General features: G+C 45.1%; 1 protein-coding gene across 4 annotated transcripts in view; it reads left to right on the forward strand.

Moving 5' to 3' along the window:
* Positions 1-366: 366 nt before the first annotated feature.
* The window catches only part of znf512b (zinc finger protein 512B), a 90,388-nt gene continuing 66,910 nt past the window's right edge, over positions 367-23,844 (forward strand). The window contains exons 1-3 of one of the 4 annotated variants that reach the window (XM_046365009.1): positions 368-1,217; positions 1,323-1,523; positions 8,996-9,129. In XM_046365009.1, coding sequence (XP_046220965.1) covers positions 8,997-9,129 — 133 coding nt within the window. In that variant the 5' untranslated portion in view covers positions 368-1,217; positions 1,323-1,523; position 8,996. Of the gene's footprint in view, positions 1,524-8,995; positions 9,130-23,844 lie in introns of all 4 variants that reach the window. The other 3 variants (XM_046365008.1, XM_046365010.1, XM_046365007.1) reach the window with 3 other exon arrangements.

Below are 23,844 nucleotides of genomic sequence, written 5' to 3' on the forward strand. Positions count from 1 at the left end.
GAGTGAGGGCCACGTGTTATACATATCATATCAGAGTATAATGGGGAATATTTAGCTGCTCTTGCAGAAGCTTGTTGATTTAGTAATAGCAATAATAATAATTCATCAGTGGGCAAAATAAGAGAAACTTTAAAAACAAGTGACCTTGGTTCTCGACATTGCATTAGCCTTCACTGTGTTGGAATAAAATGACAGATCAGCAATGCCCAACCATAACAGTCTACATCATCTAACAACCTATTTAACACCCCATATTAAATCGATTGATCCGTTTCTGATAGAGCAGAATAGGTAGCCTATAGCCGATTCTACTCTGCCCCAGCGTCACTATGTAAGTTTCGATTGCTATAGCCTACGAGTGGACTATTATTTGCATTGCCTTGGACTGGCATGAAATCGACGAAACAGCACAACGACAATTGACAATTTAAGGCTGTGCGCAGATGACTCCCTGAATATTAACGATAAAGGTCGGATGATAATTTAGTAGTCTAACATTTAAACGTTTAGTGAGGATGGTTTTAAGAATTTATCCTAACCCTTTTTCGTCATGACCACACGGCGTTACGTCGGATGAGCCTCATCAAACCGTCAGTTTGGTATCGATACAAAATCGGGTTTATTAGGCAAAAACCCCGAATATTATTTGCGCGATAAAAATAATAATAACGCGAGAGTTTGCAAGTTGCCAGAAGACTGTAGTTGCAGCTGTCAAAGGAAGAGTGGATACGCGCATGACTCAACACACATTACTGTAGCCTATTACTGTACACGGCCGCGAAGATAATTTCCGTATAAAACCCCGAAATAATCCCGAGGTAAGGAACCGCAGACTGCACCGAAAGCGACCGAGGTCGAATCTTTTAAAACCTTTTTTCCTCTGGTTCATTTTCTTTTACTCTAACCAACTCGCTTGCAGCTGTTGAAAATTACTGCACTAAACACATTTTTGTGACTCCCTTTAGCTCCAGCCATTGCAAGGATTTTTTTTTTACTCCTCCTTCATATTAAAGTCGCCATTTTGCTTCACTGCCTATATAAAACCTTCTTGTATTTTAATGTTTTCTTCACGGAGTCGGAGACGTCTATCTCTTTCCTGCGTGTCTCCTGATATTCACATTTCTTGAGTTTTCCAACGAGACGATTGAGATTAAAGAAGTGCCTCGTGGTTGCCATATTAATGCACGAAAGGGGGAAAAGTGGATGCTGGAAATAAGGTGAACGTCTTCAGGATTTTAATTGGCATCTCCTTTCCCCCCCCTCCCTCTTCCTCATCTTCTTCATCTCCCCTCGTCTTTCCTCGGATTCAAAACGGGGACTAGGCGCGTGGCTAACGACCGTGACGACTGTCAGTCCGTCTCCATCGAAGCCCCCGACCAGACCCGCTTGGAACAGCAGGTGTGATGGCCATGTAAGACCGGGAAAGGCGCATATACCGCGCGAGGTGTAGCCCTACCGCCTGACCCCCACGTGGGTGACCCCGCCACCCGGCGGCTCGTGTTGGGTGACTCCCGACATTGCAGGTAGGTGTGGCCTTCTAGAACCCCATGTCCCTATTATTAATCAACGGCACAGTAAACATTGTAGCCAGCAGCATTCGAATGCACCAATGTAGCAATCGAAACAGTCCACAAACAATGTTGCTGCAATGTAACCATCTTCAAGTAGAGGAGACAGAAGCAAGTCAAACTGCTGTTGCAGCCTATGTGACCTCGGAGGTGAATAGGGCAATTTGTCTGTGCAGCCTTCAAACATCAAAGTGTTTTTGTGTGTAAGTGCTCAATTCCAAAATACCTCAGTTCTTTCACTTTGCAGCTGTTTCCGGGGTTCTGCTTTGGTTTCAGCCAGCTGTATGATGTACTGATTTATAACTGTCATGACTAGGTTAGTAGACTATCAAATGTATGCCACACTGCTAGAGTAGCGGGATAATAGCCTATAGCTGTAATGTAGTAGTAACAGTGTTGTAGTATGACAGTAATAAAGTGGGATTACTTAACTGTGTGTGTGTGTGTGTGTGTGTGTGTGTGTGTGTGTGTGTGTGTGTGTGTGTGTGTGTGTGTGTGTGTGTGTGTGTGTGTGTGTGTGTGTGTGTGTGTGTGTGTGTGTGTGTACGTGTGTACGTGTGTACGTGTGTACGTGTGCGTGTGCGTGTGTGTGTGTGTTGTGTGTGCGTGTGGCTTATCTCCCTGCCAGTCCTAACAGTGCCTTGACTCTGTGTGGAAATTGTGCATTCACTGCTCTGGGTGTATAGTAAGCTACTGTGAATATAGAATAAAATATAGAATAAAATAACATTTAGTTGAATTAAAAACTGTATTGCAAATCAGAAAATCAATAAAAATGAATTTGTTTTAGTGTCAACAATATTATCGACATGACAATGAGGGCAAGTTACAATAGGGACACAATACACTGTACATATACAGTATCAGTAGAGAACGGCTCATAAATATGGCTGGAATGGAGTCAATTAAATGGTGTCAAACACATGGAAACCACCTCTTTTATGTTTGTTTTTTGTACCATTCTGATGACTCCCTTCCAGCCATTATTATGAGCTATCCACCCCTCAGCAGCCTCCACCGACATATACTGTATGTATATCTTAGGACAGTGAATGTGCATAATGTCTGTCTGGCTTTCTGGCCTATTTTACAAATCTTGTATCACACCCTCATCCCTGCTTCTCTAGTAGTATGGATCTACCCATATCTTTACAGAGGAAGAAGTAAAACCTGGTTTGAGCAATATACCTCCCTTGCCTTGTAATACACATGGTCCAGGGTGTGTGTGCATGCATGTCCAACTAGATCTCACAGTCTCACATCAGAATTAGACATTCATCCATGTTGCTCAAACGTCAATGTTCAAAGTGTTTAATCCATCTACAGTGTCCGATTTCAAAAAGTCTTTACGACGAAAGCACACCAAACAATTATGTTAGGTCAGTACCTAGTCACAGAAAAACACAGCCATTTTTCCAGCCAAAGAGAGGAGTCACAAAACGCAGAAATGGAGATAAAATTAATCACTAACCTTTGATGATCTTCATCAGATGACACTCATAGGACTTCATGTTACACAATACTTGTGTGTTTTGTTCGATAAAGTTCATATTTATATCCAAAGATCTGAGTTTACATTGGCGCGCTATGTTCAGTAATGTTCTGCTTCCAAAACATCCGGTGATTTTGCAGAGAGCCACATCAATTTACAGAAATACTCATAATAAACATTGATAAAAGATACAAGTGTTATGCATGGAACTTTAGATAACCTTCTCCTTAATGCAACCGCTGTGTCAGATTTCAAAAAACTTTACAGAAAAAGCACACCATACTATATGTCTGAGTTTATGTCTCAGACATAAAAACAAGCCATACAGATACCCGCCATGTTGTTGAGTCAACAGAAGTCAGAAATAGCATTATAAATATTCACTTACCTTTGATGATCTTCATCAGAATGCACTTCCAGGAATCCCAGTTCCACACTAAATGTTTGTTTTGTTTGATAAAGTCCATCATTCATGTCCAAATACCTCATTTTTGTTTGCGCATTTAGTTCACAAATCAATATTCACGACACGCAGGCCAGACGAAAAGTCAAAAAGTTCCGTTACAGTTGGTAGAAACATGTCAAACGATGTATAGAATCAATCTTTAGGATGTTTTTAACATAAATCTTCAATAATGTTTCAACCGGAGAATTCCTTTGTCTTTAGAAATGCAATGGAACACAGCTACCTCTCACGGGTGCGTGCCTGACTGAGCTCATGACATTCTGCCAGACCTCTTACTCAATCAGCTCTTATTGTCTCCTCCTTTACAGTAGAATCCTCAAAAAAGGTTCTAAACACAGTTGACATCTAGTGGAAGCCTTAGGAAGTGCAATCGGACCAAATTTACACTGTATCTTGGATAGGCAAGAGTTGAAAAACTACAAACCTCAGATTTCCCACTTCCTGGTTGGATTCTTTCTCAGGTTTTTGCCTGCCATATGAGTTCTGTTATACTCACAGACATCATTCAAACTGTTTTAGAAACTTCAGAGAGTTTTCTATCCAAATCTACTAATGATATGTATACCTTAGCTTCTGGACCTGAGTAGCAGGCAGTTTACTCTGGGCACCTTATTCATCCAAGCTACTCAATACTGCCCCCCAGCCATAAGAAGTTTTAAGGTTAAGTTTAGACATTAACTCAGAATTTTTAAGGTTAAGGTTAGGCATTAACTGAATGGTTACGGTATGGGTTAAGTTTAGACATTAACTGAATGATTAAGGTAAGGGTTAAGGTTTGGGATAGGTTTAAAACCAACATATTTGTCGCTGGATTCAAACTTGAAACCTTTGGAATCAGACACAGGTTCTTATACCCATCCTCCAACCCCGTCCACCACGCTCACTAGGGGTAGTGGCTGTTATCTCAACCACACTGCACACTGCCCTAACCCATCTGGAGAAGAGGAATACCTACGTGAGAATGCTGTTCATCGACTACAGCTCAGCATTTAACACCAAAGTACCCTCCAAACCCATCATCAAGCTCGAGACCCTGGGTCTCGACCCCGCCCTGTGTAACTGGGTACTGGACTTCCTGACGGGCCGCCCCCAGGTGGTGAGGGTAGGTAACAACATCTCCACCCCGCTGATCCTCAACACTGGGGCCCCACAAGGGTGCGTTCTGAGCCCTCTCCTGTACTCCCTGTTCACCCACGACTGCGTGGCCATGCACGCCTCCAACTCAATCATCAAGTTTGCGTACGACACTACAGTGGTAGGCTTGATTACCAACAACGACGAGACGGTCTACAGGGAGGAGGTGAGGGCCTTCAGAGTGTGGTGCTAGGAAAACAATCTCACACTCAACGTCAACAAAACTAAGGAGATGATTGTGGACTTCAGGAAACAGCAGAGGGAGCACCCCCCTATCCACATTGATGGGACAGTAGTGGAGAGGGTAGTAAGTTTTAAGTTCCTCGGCGTACACATCACAGACAAACTGAATTGGTCCATCCACACAGACAACGTTGTGAAGAAGGCACAGCCGCTCAACCTCAGGAGGCTGGAGAAATTAGGCTTGTCACCAAAAGCACTCACAAACTTCTACAGATGCACAATCAAGAGCATCCTGTCGGGCTGTATTACCGCCTGGTACGGCAACTGCTCCGCCCACAACCGTTTGTTCTTAACTGACTTGCCTAGTTAAATAAAGGTAAAATAAAAATAAAAAGGGTAGTGAGGTCTGCACAACGCATCACCGGGGGCAAACTACCTGCCCTCCAGGACACCTACGCCACCCGATGTCACAGGAAGGCTATAAAAATCATCAAGGACAACAACCACCCGAGCCACTGCCTGTTCACCCCGCTATCATCCAGAAGGCGAGGTCAGTACAGGTGCATCAAAGCTGGGACCGAGAGACTGAAAAACAGCTTCTATCTCAAGGCCATCAGACTGTTAAACAGCCACCATTAACATTGAGTGGCTGCTGCCAACACACTGACTCAACTCCAGCCACTTTAATAATGGGAATTGATGGAAATTGATGGAAAATATATCACTAGCCACTTTAAACAATGCTACTTAATATAATATTTACATACCCTACATTACTCATCTCATATGTATATGTATATACTGTACTCTATATCATCTACTGCATCTTTATGTAATACATGTATCACTAGCCACTTTAAACTATGCCACTTTGTTTACATACTCTACATTACTCATCTCATATGTATATACTGTACTCGATACCATCTACTGCATCTTGCCAATGCCGTTCTGTACCATCACTCATTCATATATCTTTATGTACATATTCTTTATCCCTTTACACTTGTGTGTATAAGGTAGTAGTTTTGGAATTGTTAGGTTAGATTACTCGTTGGTTATTACTGCATTGTCGGAAGTAGAAGCACAAGCATTTCGCTACACTCGCATTAACATCTGCCAACCATGTGTATGTGACAAATACATTTGATTTGATTTGATCTCCCGACGTCCTCATGGACGTGGAATATTGACTTGTATCGTGGGTGACTTGACTGGCATGTCTGCGTCTATGTCGAGTATAATTATACACATCAGTCTCACAAGTAGAGGTTTTTTGCGATGATCCATTTTTGAAACGTACATACAACACATCTCTCTGAAACCACCCACACCACACATCTCTCTGAAACCACCCACACCACACATCTCTCTGAAACCACCCACACCACACATCTCTGAAACCACCCACACCACACATCTCTCTGAAACCACCCACACCACCATACAAGGTGAAATTAAAAGGGTATAACACAAGCCACCCAAATGAGTGACCTTTGTGTACTGTAGTAATTCATTAGGGGAATGACATAAATGTATGCACACTACACCAAGACAAAGCATGATGGTAGGTCTAACTGTAATCAATCCTACTTAGCATAATTAGCTAGTAGCCACTGTCAGCCATTAGGCAGTGTGCTGTGGAGTGAAGATGGCCCGAATCAACATGCAATGCACAGTTACATGCACACAATAATATACGATTATTGTGGAGAGTCAGATTAATACAATAGTTTGTTTGTACTTTCACAGCATGTAAAATGTTTAATTTCCCTAATAATCATGTTTACATGAACACATCTGAAATCAGGCTATTGATGGGACTTTTGATAAATGCAGAAAATCACTAATCAGAATGAACATTCTGCCAGAGTGACCATGCTTTTTTTTTGCAAAACCTTTTTGATTTGGACATATAAAGTGTGTATGTCAAAGCTCTTTCTGAGATGCATGCTTTGTTTTTTTAACTCACAGATGGGGGGTGGCTGGTAGCCTAGTGGTTAGATCCTTGAGCCAGTGACCGAAAGGTTGCAAGATCAAATCCCGGAGCTGACAATAATAAAATAAGAATTTGTTCTTAACTGACTTGCCTAGTAAAATAAAATAAATAAAATATCCATTGAGGGCCTAGGAACAGTGGGGTAACTGCCTGTTCAGGGGTAGAACAACAGATTTGTACCTTGTCAGCTCAGGGGTTTGAACTTGCCTGGTTACTAGTCCAACACTCTAACCACCAGGCTACCCTGCCACCCCATGAGAATTTGTTCTTAACTGACTTGCCTAGTTAAATAAAAAAAGGCTTGCTGACTTATGCACAGAACAAATAGACCATTGGGACGCTGCAATAGCTGTTTACATGTCCTAATCATTCAAAAGATTGCTCAGAAAACCAGGTTTGTCTTTTACCTTACGCTCAATAAAATATACAGAGTACTCATCCTACTGCCATAATCAGTTTAATATCGAACTGTACAAGTAAACTTAGTTATACTGACCAGACATGAAGCTGTGCTCCACCCCACTAACCTTCAAGGTCCAATGCAGCTGTTTTGATCTCAATATAAAATCATTTCTGGGTAACAATTAAGTACTTACTGTGACTATTTTAAGTTAAAATGGTCAAAAATAAACAAATAGCTTCAAGAATTTTGCTAGGACTATCTGGGAGTGGTCTGAGTGTAGAGTGGGAAACAGAACATGTGCTGTTATTGTTAGAGGTGTTTGGAACTCTCTTTCTGATTGGTCTATTAATAAAGTTACCGCAATGTTGATGTCATCGTGGAAGGCCAAAACTCCATCCCACATCTCAAATGGCTCTTACACTAAAAGGGCATTATCATCATTTTCACAGTATTATTCCAACCTTGTGTGTAAATATATACCATAAAACTTTAATTAAATGCCAAGTGTCAAACAGCTGCCTGTCCCTTTTAACAGCCAGGCAACGGCACACTTTTCAGCTAATTTAACGCACGGTCTAAATAAATAGTATACCATGAATTACAATTAATTGTTTACTTGGTTTAATGTTAGATTTTTTCCATTCAATAATTCAGTAATGCCTCTAAAAAATAATGGCAATCATCAGTTTTTATCTCAAGTAAGAAACTTCCAGCCATTAACTGCTAATAGCTGAGAACTGCTAGCTAACTGGCAGGCACAAAAACTGTCAACAACTTCAGGAGTAAAGACCCCCAGAAAAGGTCTGATCGCCCTCTAGCCGCGAAAGTAAGAACTGCCTAAAATGCACAGTCAAAAGGAGAATAATTATTCTGTCAAGGAAAAGTTATTTTCTTTCCGAAATAGAGGCATACTAAGAGAAAAGAAACATGAAACAGTGTGTACATGATAACACATTAGTGCAGGAAATGAAGAAATTGATTAAAATGCTGTAATTAACCAATTAACTATGCAAATGTACAATTAACTATGTAAATGTGCAAAAGCTCTCTGTAGTCTGTCTGTCTGTCTGTCTGTCTGTCTGTCTGTCTGTCTGTCTGTCTGTCTGTCTGTCTGTCTGTCTGTCTCTCTCTCTCTCAAGATCTAATTTGTCTACATTGTCAATATCCTTTCAAACATCTTATATCTATGTTACAGTGTGTGCCCTTGTATTCAGCACCTCTCTCTCTCTCTCTCTCTCTCTCTCTCTCTCTCTCTCTCTCTCTCTCTCTCTCTCTCTCTCTCTCTCTCTCTCTCTTTCCATGATGGCACATTGCCCCCGTGTTGCTGTACTCCCTCCACTCTAAGTGGTTGACCATGGAGTTCAGTTGATACGGAAGTGAAAGTATAGATGTTTTAATGAATCATGGAAGGTCATGCTCTCAGTACACTGTATACGATGGCTTTGCTTCAGTCTGGAGAACCTGAAATACCACTATCAGGGCTGGGAAAGTCATTTTACTGTTTGTTGAGAGAGAATTTCCAAAAAAGACAGTACTTTTATCAAGGAAAATGATTTATGTTCATTACATTTGTTGTGTATCTAATATTGACTACAAGGTTTATGAACCTTAATATCATAACTATGACACTGATTACAGAGTGTGTACAACTAGTCAACTACAGATGACCAAGGATGTGTCTGGCTGGGACATAACTCTCATCACTGTACCTCTATATTAACCTCCTTTTCTTTGTGTGCCTCCCCCCAAGCATGGAGACCCCCAGTAGCCCCCGGCTGGGGAAGCTGTCATCAGGGGGGGCTTCAAGAGGTCGTCCCCCCAAACAGGCCCACCCCCAGGAGGCTGCCAGGACCACAGCTACAGGCCCAGAGAGCAACAAACAGAGTGAGTGACCACTAGACTGACCATGCATTGACCACGGACAGTCACTGTGTGTGGGCTTTGTTTCAGCACAGCTCTCATGGGCTCCCGAGTGGCGCAGCCTGTCTAAGGCACTGCGTGTCAGTGCTTGAGGTGTCACTAGGATACCATGGTTCGAATCCATGCTGTATCACAACCGGCTGTGATTGGGAGTCCCATTAGGTGTCGCACAATTGTCCCCGCGTCGTCCAGGTTTGGCTGGGGTAGGCTGTCATTAAGAATGTGTCCTTAACTGACTTACCTAGTCAAATAAATAGATGTCTGAAACAGTCCTGCTGAACCTTTTCATGTTGTTCTCTCACCTCGTTGTTGCTTTGACTGTTTTCTAACATGTTAATCATCATAATTCATAAGCATTACTAATAACGTTATAAAGTCGTTGACCACAAGTGAAGCTACGGCAAGTCTCAACAACATCTATTCCCTCTGTCAGTCAGTAACCCATCCAGACATACTAACAAGCTGTCCAAGCTAGTAATAATTGACATGAGTACAAATTCAAGCTATCTGTAAACTTTGGAATCTAATTCCAATCCAATTAAGTAGATCATAATGACTTTGTTAAAACTACAAGATATACTTGGAAAACTATGCCTTGTCTAATATGACAGAGTCTCAGGCCTGACCAATGAGAGTCTAGCAGATTTAGACATCCCCTGAATATGACATTTTCCTGTTAATATTCAGCTATGTACAGTGAATGTTTTAGCTGTTAATATTTTTATTTCTTCTTTTTAACCTTTATTTATCTAGGCAAGTCAGTTAAGAACAAATTCTTATTTTCAATGATGGCCTAGGAACAGTGGGTTAACTGCCTGTTCAGGGGCTGGACGACATATTTGTACCTTGTCAGCTTGGGGATTTGAACTTGCAACCTTCCGGTTACTAGTCAAACGCTCTAACCACTAGGCTACCCTGCCGCCCCATAATAATAATATAATATTATATAATAATATTCAGCTATGTACAGTGAATGTTTTAGCCGTCATGTGTGTGTGTGTGTGTGAGCCTGCTCCTCATTAAAAGAAAAATCTACTCAAAACCACAAATTCCTATAATTTACAGTGTTAAATAACAGTAATATAGTTGTGGAAATCTGTTGCAGCTCAAGTCGACTTCAAAATTCACAATGCTCTCTCTATTGGCATTCTGGCTAGCTAGCTAGGAAGCTACACACAATAATTCCAAAGTTAATATTAGCATGTGAAGTGGCTAGTTAGCTGTACATTTCCTTAAACAATGTCACGCCCTGGCCATAGAGAGGCTTTTTATTCTCTATGTTGGTTAGGCCAGAGTGTGACTAGGGTGGGCATTCTATGTCCTTTTTTCTATGTTTTGTATTTCTATGTCTTGGCCTGGTGTGGTTCTCAATCAGGGACAGCTGTCTATCGTTGTCTCTGATTGAGAACCATACTTAGGTACCCTTTTCCCCCACCTGTTTAGCCCAAAGCTTAACGGTTTGGTTTTGTTCTTTGTTTTGTCGGTGTCATTTTTAATAAAGAGAAAATGTACGCTTACCATGCTGCACCTTGGTCCAGTCCTTCAGCCAGCCGTGACAGAACTTACCATGCTGCACCTTGGTCCAGTCCTTCAGCCAGCCGTGACAGAACTTACCATGCTGCACCTTGGTCCAGTCCTTCAGCCAGCCGTGACAGAACTTACCATGCTGCACCTTGGTCCAGTCCTTCAGCCAGCCGTGACAGAACTTACCATGCTGCACCTTGGCCCAGTCCTTCAGCCAGCCGTGACAGAACTTACCATGCTGCACCTTGGTCCAGTCCTTCAGCCAGCCGTGACAGAACTTACCATGCTGCACCTTGGCCCAGTCCTTCAGCCAGCCGTGACAGAACTTACCATGCTGCACCTTGGCCCAGTCCTTCAGCCAGCCGTGACAGAACTTACCATGCTGCACCTTGGTCCAGTCCTTCAGCCAGCCGTGACAGAACTTACCATGCTGCACCTTGGCCCAGTCCTTCAGCCAGCCGTGACAGAACTTACCATGCTGCACCTTGGCCCAGTCCTTCAGCCAGCCGTGACAGAACTTACCATGCTGCACCTTGGCCCAGTCCTTCAGCCAGCCGTGACAGAACTTACCATGCTGCACCTTGGTCCAGTCCTTCAGCCAGCCGTGACAGAACTTACCATGCTGCACCTTGGTCCAGTCCTTCAGCCAGCCGTGACAGAACTTACCATGCTGCACCTTGGCCCAGTCCTTCAGCCAGCCGTGACAGAACTTACCATGCTGCACCTTGGTCCAGTCCTTCAGCCAGCCGTGACAGAACTTACCATGCTGCACCTTGGCCCAGTCCTTCAGCCAGCCGTGACAAACAAACTGTACTATCAATTTAGGAGTCAACAATCTCACCATGTTCAACCTGCAGATCGATGTGCTTTGCAGAGTGGAGTCTGACATTCACAACGGCCATGCAACAGCCCCATGCAATGCACCCTGGGCTAAAGAGGAAAACAAATAGGAGAAATGTGGTGGACCCTCTGTTAAATTGCATGTTTCTCAAGGCTCATTCAGGAGAAGACAACCTCCCGCGTTATGACAGCGACCAGTGTTTAAACCTGACATGTATGATATGTTTAATGTAGTGACAGCAACTTTATCACGGTGCTACATCATACCGGCCAAATTTCTGCCTGCTTGAACAGCAATAGCTCAGATACACATGAAAACATGAAACGACACCGGGAATAGATAGAACTCACAGATGCACAGAAACTATTTAACATTCAAAATGGGTGAAGTCAGACTGCTGTTTGGCAGAGTGGAAGGGCTAATTTTGCAAGACAGATTTGGCACCATAGGAAAGAAGAGGGGAAAATAGTTCCCCCATAGATGTGTGTGTGTTTGGTAAAGATGGTGTGTGTGTCATGACAATGAGGCTGTTTGTCCCTACCTCCCCCATTCGGTCGCATCCAATTTGAATCTAAGATAATATGGAAATATAATGTAGACCACAATAAGCGGTGAATACTAATGAGGATGTTTGTTGCTTAAAGGCAAAATCCACTCAACTACCTTTTGGTCTTTCTTGTTTCATTAGTCCACTGTTGATACGTTTCCAAATGGTTTTGCATGTCAGTACTCATGTTTTCAAGATATTTGACTTTTGAGAAGCAAAGTGTCACCGGCCACATCAGCATGATTTTTTGAACCTTTATTTGAGGCAAAATGCTTCAACCAAAGTGTTTTTTTTTTAATTCTGTGTGTAGCACGTCACCTGCCCAGGGATACCTCTGGGCCCTTGTTGTCGTTTAGAACAGGTTGCCACAGCTTTCCCTGGTCAGGTCACATGGTCAGGGATACCTCTGGGCCCTTGTTGTCGTTTAGAACAGGTTGCCACAGCTTTCCCTGGTCAGGTCACATGGTCAGGGATACCTCTGGGCAGGTCACATGGTCAGGGATACCTCTGGGCACTTGTTGTCGTTTAGAACAGGTTGCCACAGCTTTCCCTGGTCAGGTCACATGGTCAGGGATACCTCTGGGCACTTGTTGTCGTTTAGAACAGGTTGCCACAGCTTTCCCTGGTCAGGTCACATGGTCAGGGATACCTCTGGGCCCTTGTTGTCGTTTAGAACAGGTTGCCACAGCTTTCCCTGGTCAGGTCACATGGTCAGGGATACCTCTGGGCCCTGGTCAGGTTGTTGTCGTTTAGAACAGGTTGCCACAGCTTTCCCTGGTCAGGTCACATGGTCAGGGATACCTCTGGGCCCTTGTTGTCGTTTAGAACAGGTTGCCACAGCTTTCCCTGGTCAGGTCACATGGTCAGGGATACCTCTGGGCCCTTGTTGTCGTTTAGAACAGGTTGCCACAGCTTTCCCTGGTCAGGTCACATGGTCAGGGATACCTCTGGGCCCTTGTTGTCGTTTAGAACAGGTTGCCACAGCTTTCCCTGGTCAGGTCACATGGTCAGGGATACCTCTGGCCCTTGTTGTCGTTTAGAACAGGTTGCCACAGCTTTCCCTGGTCAGGTCACATGGTCAGGGATACCTCTGGGCCCTTGTTGTCGTTTAGAACAGGTTGCCACAGCTTTCCCTGGTCAGGTCACCTGCCCAGGGATACCTCTGGGCCCTTGTTGTCGTTTAGAACAGGTTGCCACAGCTTTCCCTGGTCAGGTCACATGGTCAGGGATACCTCTGGGCCCTTGTTGTCGTTTAGAACAGGTTGCCACAGCTTTCCCTGGTCAGGTCACATGGTCAGGGATACCTCTGGGCCCTTGTTGTCGTTTAGAACAGGTTGCCACAGCTTTCCCTGGTCAGGTCACATGGTCAGGGATACCTCTGGGCCCTTGTTGTCGTTTAGAACAGGTTGCCACAGCTTTCCCTGGTCAGGTCACATGGTCAGGGATACCTCTGGGCCCTTGTTGTCGTTTAGAACAGGTTGCCACAGCTTTCCCTGGTCAGGTCAGCTTTCCCTGGTCAGGGGATACCTCTGGGCCCTTGTTGTCGTTTAGAACAGGTTACCACAGCTTTCCCTGGTCAGGTCACATGGTCAGGGATACCTCTGGGCCCTTGTTGTCGTTTAGAACAGGTTGCCACAGCTTTCCCTGGTCAGGTCACATGGTCAGGGATACCTCTGGGCCCTTTTTGTCGTTTAGAACAGGTTGCCACAGCTTTCCCTGGTCAGGTCACATGGTTAGGGATACCTCTGGGCCCTTGTTGTCATTTAGAACAGGTTGCCACAGCTTTCCCTGGTCAGGTCACATGGTCAGGGATACCTCTGGGCCCTTGTTGTCGTTTAGAACAGGTTGCCACAGCTTTCCCTGGTCAGGTCACATGGTCAGGGATACCTCTGGGCCCTTGTTGTCGTTTAGAACAGGTTGCCACAGCTTTCCCTGGTCAGGTCACATGGTCAGGGATACCTCTGGGCCCTTGTTGTTAGAACAGGTTGCCACAGCTTTCCCTGGTCAGGAACAGGTTGCCACAGCTTTCCCTGGTCAGGTCACATGGTCAGGGATACCTCTGGGCCCTTGTTGTCGTTTAGAACAGGTTGCCACAGCTTTCCCTGGTCAGGTCACATGGTCAGGGATACCTCTGGGCACTTGTTGTCGTTTAGAACAGGTTGCCACAGCTTTCCCTGGTCAGGTCACATGGTCAGGGATACCTCTGGGCACTTGTTGTCGTTTAGAACAGGTTGCCACAGCTTTCCCTGGTCAGGTCACATGGTCAGGGATACCTCTGGGCCCTTGTTGTCGTTTAGAACAGGTTGCCACAGCTTTCCCTGGTCAGGTCACATGGTCAGGGATACCTCTGGGCCCTTGTTGTCGTTTAGAACAGGTTGCCACAGCTTTCCCTGGTCAGGTCACATGGTCAGGGATACCTCTGGGCCCTTGTTGTCGTTTAGAACAGGTTGCCACAGCTTTCCCTGGTCAGGTCACATGGTCAGGGATACCTCTGGGCCCTTGTTGTCGTTTAGAACAGGTTGCCACAACTTTCCCTGGTCAGGTCACATGGTCAGGGATACCTCTGGGCCCTTGTTGTCGTTTAGAATAGGTTGCCACAGCTTTCCCTGGTCAGGTCACATGGTTAGGGATACCTCTGGGCCCTTGTTGTCGTTTAGAACAGGTTGCCACAGCTTTCCCTGGTCAGGTCACCTGCACAGGGATACCTCTGGGCCCTTGTTGTCGTTTAGAACAGGTTGCCACAGCTTTCCCTGGTCAGGTCACATGGTCAGGGATACCTCTGGGCCCTTGTTGTCGTTTAGAACAGGTTGCCACAGCTTTCCCTGGTCAGGTCACCTGCCCAGGGATACCTCTGGGCCCTTGTTGTCGTTTAGAACAGGTTGCCACAGCTTTCCCTGGTCAGGTCACATGGTCAGGGATACCTCTGGGCCCTTGTTGTCGTTTAGAACAGGTTGCCACAGCTTTCCCTGGTCAGGTCACATGGTCAGGGATACCTCTGGGCCCTTGTTGTCGTTTAGAACAGGTTGCCACAGCTTTCCCTGGTCAGGTCACATGGTCAGGGATACCTCTGGGCCCTTGTTGTCGTTTAGAACAGGTTGCCACAGCTTTCCCTGGTCAGGTCACATGGTCAGGGATACCTCTGGGCCCTTGTTGTCGTTTAGAACAGGTTGCCACAGCTTTCCCTGGTCAGGTCACCTGCCCAGGGATACCTCTGGGCCCTTGTTGTCGTTTAGAACAGGTTACCACAGCTTTCCCTGGTCAGGTCACATGGTCAGGGATACCTCTGGGCCCTTGTTGTCGTTTAGAACAGGTTGCCACAGCTTTCCCTGGTCAGGTCACATGGTCAGGGATACCTCTGGGCCCTTTTTGTCGTTTAGAACAGGTTGCCACAGCTTTCCCTGGTCAGGTCACATGGTTAGGGATACCTCTGGGCCCTTGTTGTCATTTAGAACAGGTTACCACAGCTTTCCCTGGTCAGGTCACATGGTCAGGGATACCTCTGGGCCCTTGTTGTCGTTTAGAACAGGTTGCCACAGCTTTCCCTGGTCAGGTCACATGGTCAGGGATACCTCTGGGCCCTTGTTGTCGTTTAGAACAGGTTGCCACAGCTTTCCCTAGTCAGGTCACATGGTCAGGGATACCTCTGGGCCCTTTTTGTCGTTTAGAACAGGTTGCCACAGCTTTCCCTGGTCAGGTCACATGGTCAGGGATACCTCTGGGCCCTTGTTGTCATTTAGAACAGGTTGCCACAGCTTTCCCTGGTCAGGTCACATGGTCAGGGATACCTCTGGGCCCTTGTTGTCGTTTAGAACAGGTTGCCACAGCATTCCCTGGTCAGGTCACATGGTCAGGGATACCTCTGGGCCCTTGTTGTCATTTAGAACAGGTTGCCACAGCTTTCCCTGGTCAGGTCACATGGTCAGGGATACCTCTGGTCCCTTGTTGTCGTTTAGAACAGGTTGCCACAGCTTTCCCTGGTCAGGTCACATGGTCAGGTAATTGTCCTGGCCCTCGTTATGTTTTATGCACTGCTCTCTTCCTCTGGCCTTCATGTGACTGGTCAGTTAATGTTTAAGCTCTGTTTTCTCTGACCCTCCTGTGAATGTTTAGTTAATGTTTAATTTCCTCTGGCTGGACCAATGGTAACTAACACACCAGTTGACTGATGGATGCCCAGAGTGTTCTCAGTGTGCAGTGGTTTATACATTCCTGCCTTTATTGCCCATAAACAGCTGCTTATAAATGAGTCAGACTCGTGTGATAAGTTGTTACCCTGTCCCACCCCTGGTTCTCCACAGCACTGGGAATCAGAGCCAGAACAGGAAAGGGGGAAAGAGAACGGGTGGGGGCTAGCAACACTTGTGAGATTTGGTTTGTTTCGGTATTTTAATGTACAAAATACACTTCTAGCCATAACTCTTTGAGGTAGTGGATGACCTCTGTTTTCATCCTGCTGCTAACAACCTGTTACTATCATTATCCTGCTATTAGCATCCTGCTGCTATTATCCTGCTATTAGCATCCTGCTGCTATTATCCTGCTATTAACACCCTGCTGCTATTATCCTGCTATTAACATCCTGCTGCTATAATCCTGCTGCTATTATCCTGCTATTAACATCCTGCTGCTATAAGCCTGCTGTTATCATCCTGCTGTTAGCATCCTTCTGCTCTAATCCTGCTGTTAGCATCCTGCTGCTATAATCCTGCTGCTATAATCCTGCTGTTGGCGTCCTGCTGCTATAATTCTGATGTTAGCATCCTGCTGCTATAATTCTTCTGTTAGCATCCTGCTGCTATAATCCTGCTGCTATAATCCTGCTGTTGGCGTCCTGCTGCTATAATCCTGCTGCTATAATCCTGCTGTTAACATCCTGCTGCTATAATTCTGCTGTTAGCATCCTGCTGCTATAATCCTGCTGCTATAATCCTGCTGTTGGCGTCCTGCTGCTATAATCCTGCTGCTATAATCCTGCTGTTGTCATCCTGCTGCTATAATTCTGCTGCTATAATTCTGCTGTTAACATCCTGCTGCTATAATTCTGCTGTTAACATCCTGCTGCTATAATTCTGCTGTTAGCATCCTGCTGCTATAATCCTGCTGCTATAATCCTGCTGTTGGCGTCCTGCTGCTATAATCCTGCTGCTATAATCCTGCTGTTGTCATCCTGCTGCTATAATTCTGCTGCTATAATTCTGCTGTTAACATCCTGCTGCTATAATTCTGCTGTTAACATCCTGCTGCTATAATTCTGCTGTTAACATCCTGCTGCTATAATTCTGCTGTTAACATCCTGCTGCCATAATCCTGCTCTTATCATCCTGCTGCTATAATTCTGCTGTTAACATCCTGCTGCTATAATTCTTCTGTTATCATCCTGCTGCTATAATTCTGCTGTTAACATCCTGCTGCTATAATTCTGCTGTTAACATCCTACTGCTATAATTCTGCTGTTAACATCCTGCTGCTATAATTCTGCTGTTAACATCCTGCTGCCATAATCCTGCTGTTAACATCCTGCTGCTATAATCCTGCTGCTATAATTCTGCTGTTATCATCCTGCTGCTATAATTCTGCTGATATAATTATGCTGTTAACATCCTGCTGCTATAATTCTGCTGATATAATTCTGCTGTTAACATCCTGCTGCTATAATTCTGCTGTTAACATCCTGCTGCTATAATTCTGCTGTTATCATCCTGCTGCTATAATTCTGCTGTTAACATCCTGCTGCCATAATCCTGCTGTTAACATCCTGCTGCTATAATCCTGCTGCTATAATTCTGCTGTTATCATCCTGCTGCTATAATTCTGCTGATATAATTATGCGGTTAACATCCTGCTGCTATAATTCTGCTGTTAACATCCTGCTGCTATAATTCTGCTGTTAACATCCTACTGCTATAATTCTGCTGTTAACATCCTGCTGCTATAATTCTGCTGTTAACATCCTGCTGCCATAATCCTGCTGTTAACATCCTGCTGCTATAATCCTGCTGCTATAATTCTGCTGTTATCATCCTGCTGCTATAATTCTGCTGATATAATTATGCTGTTAACATCCTGCTGCTATAATTCTGCTGATATAATTCTGCTGTTAACATCCTGCTGCCATAATCCTGCTCTTATCATCCTGCTGCTATAATTCTGCTGTTAACATCCTGCTGCTATAATTCTTCTGTTATCATCCTGCTGCTATAATTCTGCTGTTAACATCCTGCTGCTATAATTCTGCTGTTAACATCCTACTGCTATAATTCTGCTGTTAACATCCTGCTGCTATAATTCTGCTGTTAACATCCTGCTGCCATAATCCTGCTGTTAACATCCTGCTGCTATAATCCTGCTGCTATAATTCTGCTGTTATCATCCTGCTGCTATAATTCTGCTGATATAATTATGCTGTTAACATCCTGCTGCTATAATTCTGCTGATATAATTCTGCTGTTAACATCCTGCTGCTATAATTCTGCTGTTAACATCCTGCTGCTATAATTCTGCTGTTATCATCCTGCTGCTATAATTCTGCTGTTAAAATCCTGCTGCCATAATCCTGCTGTTAACATCCTGCTGCTATAATCCTGCTGCTATAATTCTGCTGTTATCATCCTGCTGCTATAATTCTGCTGATATAATTATGCGGTTAACATCCTGCTGCTATAATTCTGCTGTTATCATCCTGCTGCTATAATTCTGCTGTTAACATCCTGCTGCTATAATTCTGCTGTTAACATCCTGCTGCTATAATTCTGCTGTTAACATCCTGCTGCTATAATTCTGCTGTTAACATCCTGCTGCTATAATTCTGCTGTTAACATCCTGCTGCTATAATTCTGCTGTTAACATCCTGCTGCTATAATTCTGCTGTTAACATCCTGCTGCTATAATTCTGCTGCTATAATTCTGCTGTTATCATCCTGCTGCTATAATTCTGCTGTTATCATCCTGCTGCTATAATTCTGTTGTTATCATCCTGCTGCTATAATCCTGCTGCTATAATCCTGCTGTTGGCGTCCTGCTGCTATAATTCTGCTGTTATCATCCTGCTGCTATAATCCTGCTGCTATAATTCTGTTGTTATCATCCTGCTGCTATAATTCTGTTGTTATCATCCTGCTGCTATAATCCTGCTGCTATAATCCTGCTGTTGGCGTCCTGCTGCTATAATCCTGCTGCTATAATCCTGCTGTTGGCGTCCTGCTGCCATAATCCTGCTGTTATCATCCTGCTAGTGGTTGTTTTGGTTATATTGTAGCCCTATTAGTGTGCTGGCTCTTTCACTTACGGTGACTGGAAAGTACCCAGTGTTACCACAGGGTTTCTGTACATTTCCTGTGAATACCAAGGCACATGGGACTGTAGAATAATACCTTATTCATGTATTAAGCCAAGAGAACTTGTCCCCTGTCCCCAGATGGAGAGGAAGCTAAAGTTAAGCAGGTGTCTGGAGGAGAAGGGCTTCAATGACCCTCATAATACTCGTAACAGTGTTTCCATTGGTGTTCTCTCAACTGGAGCTGTAATAGTGGCTGTTGCCAAACTATTCTCAGGTACCGTTGCGCTGATATTGTGAAGTGAACAAGAACAATTGGGATCCAGGCTACCCAGACAAAACATTTTGAGTCACTTGTCACGTATAAAGTCACATTTAGATTAAGGCTTTGACGGTACCAGTATCACAATATTTTTCCAATGGCACAAATGAAAATACAAAGTGGAGCAAACTCTTTGTTCCTTTAAAAACTTGCTGTATGTAAAATAGTGTGTGCTATAGGTTGAAACATGTTTTTTTGAGGACTCTTAACATAATGATGTTTGTTTCCAATATTAGGGCTGTTCTAAAGAAGTTAATTCCGCTTTGTGTCTTGCCACGATACTAACCAGTATAATAACTAGTAACTAACGATACTAACCAGTATAATAACTAGTAACTAACGATACTAACGGGCCTAATTTAGATACAGTAAAATAAACATTTAGGACAAACCAGCAAATCGCGTCGTAAGTACAGTATTGTGTGAGGCATTCTATTCACATACTATGTATTTCCAGCGCAGCAGTCCAGTGGTTTTACTCCTGTTTTTATACAAAACCTGGGAGAGGGATTCCTTCACTAACAGAAGCAGCATGGAGTCCTCACATTGTAGTCCTCATAGGGATTAAGCGATGTGGTTGAGTTGTGACTCTGCCATACCCGAAACACAGCTACCATGACAGGATGTGGCCAGAGAGGGTGTCTGTCTGGAATAGACTACACTCTTAGACAATAAAGTTTCCAAAAAGGTTATTTGCAGTGGTGTAAAGTACTTAAGTAAAAATACTTTAAAGTACTACTTAAGTCGTGTTTTGGGGGTATCTGTACTTTACTTAACTATTTTTGATTACTTTTACTTCATTACATTCCTTAAGAAAATAATGTACTATTTCCTCCATACATTTTCCTTGACACAAAAAGTACTCGTTACATTTTGAAGGCTTAGCAGGACAGGAAAATAGTCCAATTCACACACATATCAACCGAAAGTCCCTGGTCATCCCTGCTGCCTCTAATCTGGCAAACTCACTAAACACACATGCTAAATTTGTCAATTATGTCAATGTTGGAGTGTACTCATAGATTTCCCTCAAATAAAAATAAAAGGATGCCATCTGGTTTATATAATATAAGGAATTTTTAATTATTTATACTTTTACTTTGGATACATAAGTATATTTTAAACAAAATCATTCAAATAAACACATACAAGAACACACACATACATGTAATAGTGGCAGACAGGCTCACAAACATATACAGGTGGCATTGCTGTTCTGATTTTAGTTCAAATCAAATGTATTTATATAGCCCTTCATACATCAGCTGATATCTCAAAGTGCTGTACAAAAACCCAGCCTAAAACCCCAAACAGCAAGCAGTGCAGGTGTAGAAGCACGTCGTTGTCCTCCATGTCCTTTTGTTTTCTTCTGGCTTTTCCTTTTTTCTCTTTGGTTCATTCTCTTGGTTGTTGGTGCATTGGGGGTGGGGGTTCATTCTCTTGGTTGTTGGTGCATTGGGGGTGGGGGTTCATTCTCTTGGTTGTTGGTGCATTGGGGGTGGGGGTTCATTCTCTTGGTTGTTGGTGCATTGGGGGTGGGGGTTCATTCTCTTGGTTGTTAGTGCATTGGGGGTTCTTGGGGGTGGGGGTTCATTCTCTTGGTTGTTGGTGCATTGGGGGTTCTTGGGGGTGGGCGTTCATTCTCTTGGTTGTTGGTGCATTGGGGGGTTCTTGGGGGTGGGGGTTCATTCTCTTGGTTGTTGGTTCATTCTCTTGGTTGTTGGTGCATTTGGGGGTTCTTGGGGGTGGGGGTTCATTCTCTTGGTTGTTGGTGCATTGGGGGTTCTTGGGGGTGGGGGTTCATTCTCTTGGTTGATGGTGCATTGGGGGTTCTTGGGGGTGGGGGTTTATTCTCTTGGTTGTTGGTGAATTGGGGGTTCTTGGGGGTGGGGGTTCATTCTCTTGGTTGTTGGTGCATTGGGGGTTCTTGGGGGTGGGGGTTCATTCTCTTGGTTGTTGGTGCATTGCATTGGGGGGTTCTTGGGGGTGGGGGTTCATTCTCTTGGTTGTTGGTGCATTGGGGGGGGTTCTTGGGGGTGGGGGTTCATTCTCTTGGTTGTTGGTGCATTGGGGGTTCTTGGGGGTGGGGGTTCATTCTCTTGGTTGTTGGTGCATTGGGGGTTCTTGGGGTGGGGGTTCATTCTCTTGGTTGTTGGTGCATTGGGGGGGGTTCTTGGGGGTGAGGGTTCATTCTCTTGGTTGTTGGTGCATTGGGGGTTCTTGGGGGTGGGGGTTCATTCTCTTGGTTGTTGGTGCATTGGGGGTTCTTGGGGTGGGGGTTCATTCTCTTGGTTGTTGGTGCATTGGGGGTTCTTGGGGGTGGGGGTTCATTCTCTTGGTTGTTGGTGCATTGGGGGTTCTTGGGGGTGGGGGTTCATTCTCTTGGTTGTTGGTGCATTGGGGGTTCTTGGGGGTGGGGGTTCATTCTCTTGGTTGTTGGTGCATTGGGGGTTCTTGGGGGTGGGGGTTCATTCTCTTGGTTGTTGGTGCATTGGGGGTTCTTGGGGGTGGGGGTTCATTCTCTTGGTTGTTGGTGCACTGGGGGTTCTTGGGGGTGGGGGTTCATTCTCTTGGTTGTTGGTGCATTGGGGGTTCTTGGGGTGGGGGTTCATTCTCTTGGTTGTTGGTGCATTTGGGGGTTCTTGGGGGTGGGGGTTCATTCTCTTGGTTGTTGGTGCATTGGGGGTTCTTGGGGGTGAGGGTTCATTCTCTTGGTTGTTGGTGCATTGGGGGTTCTTGGGGGTGGGGGTTCATTCTCTTGGTTGTTGGTGCATTGGGGGTTCTTGGGGTGGGGGTTCATTCTCTTGGTTGTTGGTGCATTGGGGGGTTCTTGGGGGTGGGGGTTCATTCTCTTGGTTGTTGGTGCATTGGGGGGTTCTTGGGGGTGGGGGTTCATTCTCTTGGTTGTTGGTGCATTGGGGGGTTCTTGGGGGTGGGGGTTCATTCTCTTGGTTGTTGGTGCATTGGGGGGTTCTTGGGGGTGGGGGTTCATTCTCTTGGTTGTTGGTGCATTGGGGGGTTCTTGGGGGTGGGGGTTCATTCTCTTGGTTGTTGGTGCATTGGGGGGTTCTTGGGGGTGGGGGTTCATTCTCTTGGTTGTTGGTGCATTGGGGGGTTCTTGGGGCTGGGGGTTCATTCTCTTGGTTGTTGGTGCAATGGGGGTTCTTGGGGATGGGGGTTCATTATCTTGGTTGTTGGTGCATTGGGGGTTCTTGGGGGTGGGGGTTCATTCTCTTGGTTGTTGGTGCATTGGGGGTTCTTGGGGGTGGGGGTTCATTCTCTTGGTTGTTGGTGCATTGGGGGGTTCTTGGGGGTGGGGGTTCATTCTCTTGGTTGTTGGTGCATTGGGGGTTATTGGGGGGGTTCATTCTCTTGGTTGTTGGTGCATTGGGGGTTCTTGGGGGTGGGAGTTCATTCTCTTGGTTGTTGGTGCATTGGGGGGTTCTTGGGGGTGGGGGTTCATTCTCTTGGTTGTTGGTGCATTGGGGGGTTCTTGGGGGTGGGGGTTCATTCTCTTGGTTGTTGGTGCATTGGGGGTGGGGGTTCATTCTCTTGGTTGTTGGTGCATTGGGGGTTCTTGGGGGTGGGGGTTCATTCTCTTGGTTGTTGGTGCATTGGGGGTTCTTGGGGGTGGGGGTTCATTCTCTTGGTTGTTGGTGTATTGGGGGTTCTTGGGGGTGGGGGTCCATTCTCTTGGTTGTTGGTGCATTGGGGGTTCTTGGGGGTGGGGGTTCATTCTCTTGGTTGTTGGTGCATTGGGGGGTTCTTGGGGGTGGGGGTTCATTATCTTCACCTCGGAACCCTTTAAGGTTCTAGATAGCACCTTTATTCTAACAGTGTGGTGTGTGTGCCTGCATGCCAGAGTCGTGGTCGTATGCTTCTAACCACGGGAAATGCCAGAGTCGTGGACGTATGGTTCTAACCACGGGAAATGCCAGAGTCGTGGTCGTATGGTTCTAACCACGGGAAATGCCAGAGTCATGTTCGTATGGTTCTAACCACGGGAAATGCCAGAGTCGTGGACGTATGGGCCGCGTGGTGGCAGTTCACCAGTGACATAGGATGGAGGGCTTTTTGTCCCTGAGCATTGGCTGCTTGTTTGTGTGTATGTGTGTGTGTGTGTGTGTGTGTGTACCTGCGGTTCTTAGATGTCAGGCTACCAACAGTGTAGA

The sequence above is a fragment of the Oncorhynchus gorbuscha genome, linkage group LG10 (genome assembly GCF_021184085.1).
Source record: "Oncorhynchus gorbuscha isolate QuinsamMale2020 ecotype Even-year linkage group LG10, OgorEven_v1.0, whole genome shotgun sequence".
Classification (NCBI taxonomy): Eukaryota; Metazoa; Chordata; class Actinopteri; order Salmoniformes; family Salmonidae; genus Oncorhynchus; species Oncorhynchus gorbuscha.